This window comes from Drosophila navojoa, chromosome 3 (genome assembly GCF_054131105.1).
Source record: "Drosophila navojoa isolate 15081-1374.11 chromosome 3, UAZ_NAV_1.0, whole genome shotgun sequence".
Classification (NCBI taxonomy): Eukaryota; Metazoa; Arthropoda; class Insecta; order Diptera; family Drosophilidae; genus Drosophila; species Drosophila navojoa.
This window is the reverse complement of record NC_142891.1, coordinates 30,173,583-30,186,240: the sequence shown is the minus strand read 5'-3', so window position 1 is coordinate 30,186,240 and position 12,658 is coordinate 30,173,583. Positions and strand designations below refer to the sequence as shown.

The 12,658-nt window shown below is 36.0% G+C and overlaps 1 protein-coding gene across 1 annotated transcript in view; it reads left to right on the top strand.

Annotated features, from left to right (window-relative positions):
• LOC115565494 (NPC intracellular cholesterol transporter 1-like) overlaps positions 1–11,989 on the top strand; it is a 39,826-nt gene extending 27,837 nt beyond the window's left edge. Inside the window, exons 3-9 of the mRNA XM_089257009.1 lie at positions 1,255–1,425; positions 1,476–1,632; positions 1,697–1,773; positions 2,219–2,437; positions 3,201–3,390; positions 6,814–7,157; positions 11,939–11,989. Coding sequence (XP_089113135.1) covers positions 1,255–1,425; positions 1,476–1,632; positions 1,697–1,773; positions 2,219–2,437; positions 3,201–3,390; positions 6,814–7,157; positions 11,939–11,989 — 1,209 coding nt within the window. The remainder of the gene's footprint in view (positions 1–1,254; positions 1,426–1,475; positions 1,633–1,696; positions 1,774–2,218; positions 2,438–3,200; positions 3,391–6,813; positions 7,158–11,938) is intronic.
• The last annotated feature ends 669 nt before the right edge of the window (positions 11,990–12,658 follow it).

Below are 12,658 nucleotides of genomic sequence, written 5' to 3'. Positions count from 1 at the left end.
CAACTAACATGATTACTGGTATATCGGAAAATGCATTTTCCGATTTGCCACGCCCCTAGTGGGCGAATCGGGAAAATTTTAACACTTTATAAATCGGAGTTATACACGAGTATGTGTTCCAAATTTCAAGTCTCTAGCTTCAATAGCGGCGAAATGAACTGCGTTCATACGGACAGACGGACAGACGGACGGACAGCAAGACGGACATTGCACAAAACCAATATACTAATTCACTTCGTGAATGAGTATAATTATCCAAATGTTCACGAACACTGTCTGTAGCTGACATTTTCATATACAACAATTGCTTGAACAACTGTACTTTACGCGCGGGTCCCGAAGACATGTAGATCTCGGACCATTTTGTCCAAGCTTCTCTCGCGGTTCCACAGTGTTTGATACAATTTATTTGCGATGCTTTTACAGACAACAAAATGCTAGCTAGAGCCTTCTCACCTTTGCTGTCAAACAACGGTTTCTGTTCCACTGTATCGTTCTCATTTTTCAATAACCGGCCACATGTCACCGACCACAAGTCAGAATGAATTAACAGACTTTTCATCTGCACTGACCACGCACTATAGATTTCACTATCTAGCTTCTCAATTGCAAACATTGAACTCATTTTGCACAAATTAGTTTAACACACGCTTTAACTAATAAATCGAGTCTCATATGTGTTTTTTCCAATCACCACAAAAATACATAAGCATATACGCTGCAGCGCAGGCAGCCGAATATGGACTTAAAGCATAAACGAAAGAATGTCCGTTACAATTAACAGAACCTAACATGAGAATAATGTTAGCAAAAGAGATAGACATTCAGCGTTGTTTACATACATAATTTTAACAAATATATATATATATATATATATATATATATATATAAAGGTTAGGAGCTAGAAGTTTCAAATTTGGATAGTTTAGTTACCAGTAACCTCCTCTATCGATTCCCCAAATAATATTAATTAATATCCTGTACTTTTTCATTTTTTGAGCGTGAGCATCCAAATTTTGCAGGTACCGTTAGCTTGTTCTATGAGCTGGCCAAAAATGAAATTTCTATGCCTCTTGGCCAATCGAGAAAAACTGAACTTTCTACAGTATTAGAGCTAAACTTGGGGACTAAATTGCTTTTGGGGTCTAAATGAGTATTCCGCAGTCGGTAACGCCTGACTGCAACGGTTTTACTTGTTTCATTCTGTAATAGCATGATTTTGTCAAATTTAATCCAAAAAAATATATATTTTAGGATTGTGTCTGGTATGGAGTTTGTAATACAGATGCCTTGAATCATAATCAATATTGTTCCTACAATGGCACTCCAAAAGAGATGCCTGAAGATGGACTGAAGTTGTTAACAGAAAGGTGCAGTTTTTTACTTCAAGCAGAGACAAAGAATTTTTGCTGTGACGTCGATCAGGTACTTGTATAAATATTTATTTTTGAAAATACACTAATTTTCTATAATAGGTAAAAATATTGAATGAAAACATTAAACTTGCTGCGGCAATTTTAGAACGTTGCCCATCATGTATGACAAATTTGGCTCGTCATATTTGCGAATTAACATGCTCTCCAGATCAATCAAAATTCTCTAGAGCTGCTGCTACAAAGACAAATGATAAAGGTACTATTATTATTTATTTCCCTTTTTCCCTTTATGTCAAATACAAATTTTAAATTTATTTCAGGTGATCTTTATGTTACTTCTTTGGATTTACACGTAACAGAAGAGTATATCAATAAGACGTATAAGTCATGTTCACAGGTGGGTCATAGTTTAAAGTTATTATTTTAAGCTAAGATTGCCAGATGGAAATCATTTCGAAATCTGTAGTTGATTTTTTTTTGGTTCTTAAGTGTGTTCTCGGAATATTCAGATTGATATCCTATAATTCATAAAATATAAAATACACATCTAGCCCATGCAGCATTACTACTATAGAACACTATCGGAAATATTAGTAATGCTGCATGTAGCTGCAATAAAGCTCAATTTGGAATTTTTTTTTTTTTAATATTCAAATGTGTGTATTATTTTTAAAAAATATAAAATAATGCGAGTCACCAGCTTTGCTATATGTGATGTGATATAGATATAGCAAAGCTGTAGATATAGAACCAAACCAACGCGAGCGAAATTATGTTTTAGAATATTACGAGTATATATTATAAAGACTAATTGGAAAAAGTACTAATCATTTTTATTTTAGGTATCAGTTCCACAAACCGGTCAATTAGCACTAGATCTAATGTGCGGCGCTTATCCAGCATCACGATGTAGTCCTACAAAGTGGTTCAATTATATGGGGGATGCAAATAATATATATGTTCCATTCCAAATAACATATATTCAACATTCAACAAACTCGACAAAAAATGGGATTACTCCAATCAATCCAAAAACAACTCCCTGTAATGAATCTGTAAATGTAAGTTTCGTTTATGTTTCGTTTTTGTGTACATACAATTTGGTATGCGTTGGCTAAATTTAATTTATTTTAAGGAATTCCTTTTTACCCAAAAAAAAAGGGTTCCCGAAAGATCTGTTTTTTTTTTTTTAATTAAACTTAAAAATATCTATAAACTAAAAATTGTACGCAGCATTCAAAGCTCACAAAAATCGATTAAGATATTTGTTGAAAATAAAAGAGAAACAATTGAGAAAGCCCTAGTCGAGACTGCTCGACAACTAGATTCCCTGAACTGCACAAAGTACTGATATTCCATCATTCTGCACTTCTTTTACATACAAACTCATAGGCACACATATGTATACATGCAGCGACTACGTTTGGGCTGCAGTGTGGCTTATATAGGAGGCTCACTTACATACTATAATTGCTCTTGTAGCTCACTGTGCGCCTTTTAGGTCTACTGTTCTCTTTCGGATAGGAAAGGATATAAACTCCGTCGTATTATTTAGTTAGAAAAAAAGGTTGTACTCTTTTTTATGTTCGTTTTTCTTTATTTATATTATTCTTACCGCTGATTCGCCTGTATAAAAACAGTTCATATCGGCGAGAATAGAACTTCTAACATGGCGTGCATCCGATCAGCCAGTGGCGCTACTCCACTGCTCGAACTGAAAAATCTTTACTGCTGGAGCGCTACATATCAAATATAATGTACAATTAAATATCCAAAAATTGTATTGTATTGTATTCATTTTAATATTTTTAATGTTTCTTTCAGATCGAACTGCCAGCGTGTTCATGTACTGATTGTGATTCGTCTTGCCCTCAATCTCCAGATGAACCGATACCAAAACCATTTAACATTGCAGGACTTGACGCTTTTACAGTTATTATGACTGTCGTGTTTACTGTTGGATCTCTTGTTTTTTTATTGGGAACATTTTTGTTTACGAATGACTCAATAAATGGTAAGTTTTTAGTCCGGCCTGTCCCGAAACAATGAAAATGGAAATTGAAAATGGGAAATCAGGGTATAATGTTTTTGTGTAAAAGTATGTTACAGGCAGAAGGAATCATCGCAGACCCCATAAAGTATATATATTCTTGATCAGCACGACGAACTGAGTCGATTTACACACATTTTGACCATATAAATACGCCCTGAAAATTTTATTAAGATCGTATGTTTACAAAAGAAGTTATTCACCAAGTAAATTGTCATACTATTGCCCACACTACAGCGCAGCCCAAGCGCAGTCGCTGCTTACTGCGCAGTTAGCAGAGCGCAGGCGCCTGAGGGTGGATGCTTGTGTAATGCCTCCTTAAGGAGGCGTATGCAATTAACAGAGCAGCCGAAATTTGCATATCGACGTGTAGTTCCAGTAGGTGTACGTGGCAGACCCCACAAAGCATATATATTTTTATCAGGGTGTCGAGCTGAATCGATTTAGCCCTGTCTGTCTGTCCGTCCGTCCGTCCGTATGTATGAACCCGTCGATCTCAGAGGATATAAATTTGTTTTCCTAGGTCCGTGTATATGACGCGCACATCTAGTTTTTATCTAAAAATCGATAACTATTTCAGATATTTGTTTATCGATTAAAAAACCTATCGAAAGCGAGTTTTTAATTATAACTCCTACAACTTAAGAGCTAGAGCTTCCAAACGTAAAATGTTTGCTTATGTGTATTATGTATAATTTCGGGTTTTTTTTGTAGTTTACCCCCTACTCCTCTTGTTTCGGCAGATTTCGGCAGCCAATTTTTTATGAATCTTGATGATACATTTCTTAACACGTGTGTATAAACCAAAGTAGCGAAATAGCCGGAAATCAAAAGATTTACTTTAGGCATAAAAAGGGACGAGTTGAGTTTTCTGGAAAACTGGCAGCCCAGGTGCCAACATAATTAGCCCAATGCACAGCACCTCGAAGAGAAAACCAGCTCCGTTGAGAAGATCAATCCGCTGTGACTTATAGAATAAGTGATCAGCTGTATGATTAGGGGTATGTTCCCACTATTAGTAGACATTAAAATTCCAGGGTGATTGTCAGTAATCGTCTGGGCGATGATTGCAGTGATGACAGTTGAATAGTCTGAAATCCGCGATTTAAGCACGAGATCGAGTATGCTTTAATTTAGAAGCTGGCATCTCCAAACTGCAGTAAGCGACTTTCTTTTTGGAAACTATAGCTGATTTTCGAAGGGAAAGGTGAGTCTAAGAGTACACGACACGGAACGGATGTTCCAGCTCGGTTCTTGACAAAAATTACAGCAGTGGATAAAAGCAAAGCATCTGATGAGAAAGAAGGTGACATAGAAACCATGGACAAGTGCGGCAGGTACTATATTTGGAATCATTCAACAGATGTCACTTTCTTAGGCAATTTAGGCACAGAGCGAGTTTCTTGGCCTCCTTTTATCATGCAATGGGTGGCAATTGCTCAAAGCACTTACTTTGTGAAAGCAAAAGACACTACGAATGGGAGTCTTGGAAGCAGCAAATGTGTACTCACGATCTTCCCTGACTTGCCAATCTGACCATTCTGCAATGATCCACATTTTCAAGCATTCGACACTTCTCTTACAAGAACATTGACAACTTAGCCCACGATGGTAGCTTATTAGCTGATGAGCGTTCCTCCTATTTGGCCTGGTGTACTTATCCAATTTCTTCAACACTGTTTGCACGATGATACAATCAGCATTCTCTTCCCACGATGCAAGAGAATCCATAGCACGAATATGAGAAGTAACTTTATCCGATGCATCAGCCTTCTCAAGCCCATCGCAGAACCACTTAAGCAGGCACTTCTCAATAGGGCTTAGATCAGGATCAGAATCTTTGATAGTTTTGAGCATAGTGAAAAACTTTTCCCACTCAGTATATACTCCACTAAATTTTAGCAATCCAACTGCGACAAACGCGACCGATTTGCCATAACGAGCACTGGCTTCACTGTTTCACGTTGAAGCAAGGCCTTAAACTTCTGTAGAATTGATTCAAATTTAACATGTAAGTTAGTATGAGCCGCATCGAAATTCGACTCTAGTTTGGTGATGAGTCCAAGAAATGAACACACAGAACATGAAACGGAGTATGCAAAGAATAATCCGTAGAGCACATAGGTAAATTAAACGGAAGAGCAAGTAAAAACGTTGTAATTGGGCGTTACCGACTGCGCAATAGTCATTCACACCCCATCAGAAATTCAGTAGATAAGTTTTGCTCTAGCATTGTAGAAAATCCAGTTTTTCTATTTGCCACGATTTTCCACGCCCCTACTCGACGTAGACACTTCATTTTTGCCCAGCTCATGGAAGAACCTAACCAGCTAATCGTAACCGTAATCTGGATGCTTACGCTCCAAAAATGAATAAATTACAGGGCATTTTTTGATATGCCACGTCCCTAAAGAGGCGCAACAATATTAGATCGCTAGAAGAAATTACTAGTAACCTAACTTTCCAAATTTGAAGCTTCTAGCTCTCACACTTTAGGAGATATTTTTTTTTGCGGTTTGCCACACCCCCTGTGGGCGGGTATACATATATGCAATAAAGCTTTTTGGTCTTGGGAGGTCAGCCCGAGTATATAACAGAATTTGAAAAATCACTATATCTTCAGGTCCGATTGCCACGTTTCTAAAAAGCGTAGATATATAATTTTTCATCAATCTTGATAGAATCATAACATTAGCTCACGTGCAAAATTTTAACGTTCTAGCTTAAAACCTCTAGAAGATACAGTATTATCCGAGTTGCCACGCCCCCAATGGGCGTAGATATATCCGCTATAGTTTGTGATCTTGGATGGTCGACGCGGATCTACATTCCAAATTTCAGCATTCTAGCTCATCAACTAATGATTTCTGGTATATCGGAGAAAATTTTAACAATTTATAAATCAGAGATATACACGAGTATGTGCTCAAAATTTTAAACCTCTAGCTTCAATAGCGTCCAATAAACTGTGTTCATACAAACAGACTGACAGCAAGACGGACATTGCACAAACCTAATATACTCATTTAACTTTCGTGAATGAGTATAAAAACCGCAATATTGTCTACATTCCATGACAATCCTATTCAAGGCTCAAAGTTCTATAGTAAGTCCATACTGCAGTACCTCACACTCGGAAATAAGATGTTGTGTTGAGAAAATTAATCAACTCAATAATTGATCAATCCTATAAATAAATAAATTAGTAGAGTATTTTAATACTATGATTTCGTATCATATATATGACGAAAGCAAATATATCAATAAAACTATTCCAGAATACTTTTGAGTGTAGCGTTTAAGCCGGCGTAGATTGAGTCATTCATTAGAATACTATAGTTGTTTATTAAATGTAATAAAATACAAATTCTATCTTCATTTTTATAGATGAGAATTTTCAAATCGGAAGCGATGGCGGAACCGATGATTCTATGTACAGGCAGCAGCCACGATACTTTGAAAAGCTTGGTGCTCGTACTGAATACTTCTTGGAAAACATATTCACTAGATTGGGTACATTTTTCGCAACTTACCCCTGGTTAACTTTGTTTGGAGGCGCCAGTCTTGTCACATTGCTTGGATACGGAATAGTGTATGTGGAAATTACTACAGATCCAGTGCAACTTTGGGCTGCACCAAGTTCAAAATCTAGAATAGAACGAGAATATTTTGATTCTAAATTTGAACCCTTCTTTAGAATGGAGCAGGTAAGTTCCTTTAAACTTTCCCACGTAAAGATGAGCTTGTCCGTAGTCACATTTAAATTTAAATTTTGTTGCATAGGTGATAATTAAAGCCGTAGACCTACCATACATTGTGCATAATACGTCGAACGGGCCAATAAAATTTGGGCCTATATTTGCAAAGGATTTTCTGGCTAAGGTCTTAGACCTACAGCAACAGATTCAGAAGATCGAGGCGAATGGAACTTTTTTACATAATATATGTTATGCTCCATTGAAAGATGACAACACTTTGGTAGAAGCTTCTGATTGTGTTATACAATCAATTTGGGGATATTTTCAAGATGATATAAGTCGACTTGATGATAATGATGTGGATAATGGGTTCAATGTAAGTATATTAAATACTAGATATATTATAGCTCTTTAAAAAAAGATAGAATTTTTAATAAATGATCATAGTTTATAATATAACTTAAATTCACTTTATTACAGGTAACATATTTGGATGAATTGTATGACTGTATAAGTAATCCATATTTATGTTTAGCTTCTTATGGAGGACCAGTAGATCCAGCTATTGCATTAGGCGGGTTCTTAAAACATGGTGAACAACTTACAGGGTCAACAAAATATGAGCAAGCTAATGCTTTAATTTTATCCTTTTTGGTACGAAATCACCATGATAAAGGCAAGCTAGTTCAAACATTAGATTGGGAAAAAAAATTTGTTGAGTTTATGTTAAATTATATAAAATATAATAAAAGTAAATCAATGGACATAGCTTTTACAAGTGAACGATCGATTGAGGATGAATTAAATAGAGAGTCGCAATCAGACGTAATGACCGTTTTAGTATCATATATTATTATGTTCATTTATATAGCAATATCCCTCGGCCATGTACAGGAATTAAAAAGATCCCTTATTGACAGTAAAATAACATTGGGTATTGGAGGCGTTATTATAGTTTTAGCATCCGTAGTTTCATCCATTGGTATTTTTGGATATATTGGAGTACCAGCAACATTAATTATAGTTGAAGTTATTCCATTTTTAGTACTGGCAGTTGGAGTGGATAATATTTTTATCCTAGTTCAAACGTACCAAAGAGATAATCGTACAGCTAATGAAACAACGGAAAAGCAGGTGGGACGAGTTTTAGGACGCGTAGGCCCTAGTATGCTATTAACATCCGTAAGTGAGAGCTGTTGTTTTTTTCTTGGTAGCTTATCTGATATGCCTGCTGTAAAGGCTTTTGCGCTTTACGCAGGAGTTGCGCTATTAATAGACTTCTTATTACAAATAACATGTTTTGTTGGCTTGTTTACTTTGGACATAAAACGAAAAGATGAAAACCGCTTAGATATTTGTTGTTTTATCAAATGTAAAAAGTCTGATAACTTGCCAAACAATGAGGGACTCTTATATAAATTCTTTAGAAGTGTTTATGTTCCATTCCTAATGAAAAAATTTGTTCGAGTTGTTGTAATGGTTTTCTTTTTTGGTTGTCTTTGCGCTAGTATAGCCTTTGTTCCGAAAATTGATATCGGGCTAAATCAAGAACTAGCTATGCCTGAGGATAGCTTTGTTTTGCACTACTTTAAGTCCTTAAATGCGCATCTTAACATTGGTCCGCCTGTGTACTTTGTTCTTAAGGGAAATATTGATTATTCGAACAGCGTGAACCAAAATTTAGTATGTTCCGGGCGATATTGCAATGATGACAGTGTTTTAACACAAATTTACTTGGCTAGTCGTAAATCAAATTTGACATATATTGCCCGTCCAGCTTCTAGTTGGATTGACGATTACTTTGATTGGGCTTTATCGTCAAGCTGCTGCAAGTATAATCCAACGAATGGAAGTTTCTGTCCCCATCAAGGTAAGTAATAACTTTAAATCTTATTTTTTCGTTTCAATTGAAATTGTGAAATGTAAACTGCAATGAATAGTATTTATTATTATTGATTGCAGATACTTCCTGTTCAACCTGCGAAATACAGAAAAACAGCCTTCAGCGGCCCAACGAACATGAGTTTAGAAAATATCTGCCGTTTTTTTTAAAAGATAATCCAGACGATTCATGTGTAAAAGCAGGACATGCAGCGTATAATGGGGCTGTTCGGTACAGCTATGAGCAACAAAAACTCAATATAGACAGTTCATATTTTATGGCTTATCATTCAATATTAAAATCATCCAGGGACTATTTCGAAGCATTAGAATCAGCTAGAAAAATATCTGCTAATATTACACAAATGTTAAAATTTCAACTTGTCTCAAACGGATTACCAGTTGACTTAGCAATGCAAATCGAAGTTTTTCCTTATTCAGTATTTTATGTATTTTATGAACAATATTTAACAATGTGGTCAGATACTTTACAGAGCGTCGGAATTTCAATACTTTCCATATTTATAGTAACATTCATTTTGATGGGTTTTGATGTACATTCCGCCCTTGTTGTAGTAATCACTATAACAATGATAGTTGTTAACCTTGGGGGCCTTATGTATTACTGGAATATATCTCTTAATGCAGTATCCTTAGTTAATCTTGTGATGGCTATAGGAATATCTGTAGAGTTTTGTTCACATCTTGTACACAGTTTTTCATTATCAAAAGAATTGAATCAAATTAAAAGGGCTACCGATAGTTTATCACAGATGGGTAGCTCGATATTTTCTGGTATAACTCTTACAAAGTTTGCGGGAATATTAGTCCTAGCTTTTGCAAAAAGTCAAATTTTTCAAGTATTTTACTTTCGAATGTACTTTGGAATCGTAGTAATCGGCGCAACACATGGTTTAATCTTTTTACCAGTTTTGCTTAGTTATATTGGTAAGTATATATGTATAATATATATGTGTATGTAACAAACTTAAGGGCGACGAGTTGACTCGATTTAGCCCTGTCCGTCTGTCTGGCCTTCCATCCGTCTGTATATTTAATCGCGTCGATCTCAGAAGATATAAGAGCTACAGACTTGCCATTTTTTCCCTAGGTCCGTGTATATCATCGTATCGAGTTTTTCTTTAAAAATCGATAATTACTCCCGATATTTACCATCGATTAAAATCCTTATCGAAAACTGGTTATAATATCTCATACACCATTGGAGCTAGCGCTCTAAAAGTTTCATTATGATTGTACGCCTAGAAATGAAATTATTCAACAAGTAAAAAAAAAGTTAGCAAAGCGCAGTTTTATACGTGCGCATGCATGGTTATGTATGTATGTGTGCGTAAAAGAAGTGCTGAATGATTAGAATATCAGATTGGAGGGATCAGGATATCTCCTAATCGAGCAGTCTCGACTAGAGTCTTCTTCTAATCTTCTAATCATTTAAATTTTGAATGTAAAAAATTGTAAATAATAAATAAGACTGCGTGGTGCATAGACAAAAAATGCACCCGATTCAGGTTGATTTACTTACAATCTATTTATATAAATTTCTTATTTTCCATTTCTTTAGGTGCACCTAATAGTTCTAGGCTTGAATCTCAAAGCCATGAAAATTGCGATCAGGAAACTTCTTTATCTAGAACTACATAATTTATTTACTCATAAGAATGTTATTAGTTATTTTTGTAAACCCAAATTATTATTATTTTCTAAAAAAAAAAAAGTATGGTATCTGGCTAAGGTGTGATAAATTTTAACCAATATATGTAAATATATATATGTATACATCGCTTTTATTAACATGAAAAACTGTGTATTTAGATTTTGAATAAAGTTTACAATGTACAGCAATATTTAATGTAAAACTATTAGTTTACTTTATTATCTTATTTATTGCTATTTGTCTTACAAATAAAAAGGATAAATGATAAATAAAAGAAATTTGAATTGCTTGCACCTGAATTAACAGGCGTAGCATCAGCACCACCAAAAGTTTGTTGCGGAATAGGCTCCTAGGAACATATTGCAACAGACTTCGCCTCGCTGAATCATTGGCATTCTTGATAGGCGCCCATTACATCACAAAAATAAAGTGACTAGATTAACTGACCCAAAGCTGGAGTTGGGAAAAAACTAAAAATGCAAAAAAGCCTAGCCACCGGCAGCAAGAAACATTTAAAAAAATCCAAATCGACGAGCTGAGTCGATTTAGCCCTGTCCGTTTGTGTGTCCGTCCGCCCGTCCGTATATATGAACGCGTTGATCTCAAAAGATACGCGAGCTAGAGACTTGAATTTTTTTTCCTAGGTCCGTGTTAAGTTCGTACGTCTAGAAATTAAACTATTCAACAAATAATATTCTCATAATATTGGCCACACTGCAGCGCAGTCGCTGCTTACTGCGCAGTTGGCAGAGCGAGTTCTACTACGTGCGTGTTTATGTATGTGTGCCTAAAAGAAGTTTGGAGTGAGTAAAATATCCTATTGGAGGGTATCTGCTAGTCGAGCATTCTCGACTAGAGTTTTCTTATTTAATTTATTTATTTTACTTCTTTTATATATTGCCAGACTTATTCTTTCCCGAAAGGGAAGCCCAAAGACCTACTAGGGTAAGGGCTATTCCACGATCGAATGTAAAGTCTCCTGTAATTAATGTTTTTATTTTTGCATATTTATGCTTTGCTTATTGATTAGAGATTTCCAGATAACCGCCTTTTAATTTTGTTTTATAGTTAGTGCTTTAAACTTAACTTTGACCACTTGGTTCCTTTTAATTTATACGGAAACGCATAATTCAACACAGGTGGAAATTGTCACGTTTAATTTTTATGACATTTGTCTTACGGCAAGGTTTTGAACCTCGATACGAGAATCAATCTCGTACCACCATTATGACTGAAAATTTCTTGTATTTCGTTTTAGAATCGTCTCGGCACGGATTTGAACCTAGGTATTGCCAATACCACTATTTAGCCACGATTTCTTTTCTGTTATAGAATTCTCTAGTGCAGCAACACTTGCTAGAAATTATGTTACTATTTATTGTATTATAATGAACCTTCGGTTTATCCCGAGTCTAAGGTGGGCTAATTTCAGCTGACTGTGGATTCGTGCCGACAAATTCATTTGTTGAAGCCACTCCGATATTAATTAGTCACTTGTGAGTTATGATTTAGAAACGTACAGTTTTCTTGAGGGTTCTTATATAAATTTTACACTTAACTTAAGTATAGCTTATATGCTGATTCGCTGCAAAAGCACGGTACGCCTGCTAAGTGCTGATTCAGCGAACTCCGGCTGGGAGAGTGTTGTGTTAAGACACGCTAGTTTCACTTGAGCGATTCGGAAACGCCAGGATCTGGATCTATAATTCCGGCAGTTCGCACGACTATACTAATCTCTCCTACTATTCCACTCGCTTTCAGCAAACACTAGCTTGTTTCACTCACTACACTTCTCTTACGCACGGCTACATGAACTTACTCAGCTATGAACTTACTCGCTTTTGGTGCTTTTTGGTGTTGCTGACGATGCTGGTTGCCTCTTTATTTGTTGCCGTTGGTGCCCTGCGACCCGAACGGCACCTCGGCTAACGGTCCTCGATGATCGTCGTGTGTGCGATGCGAGTCCATTGCTGTTTCT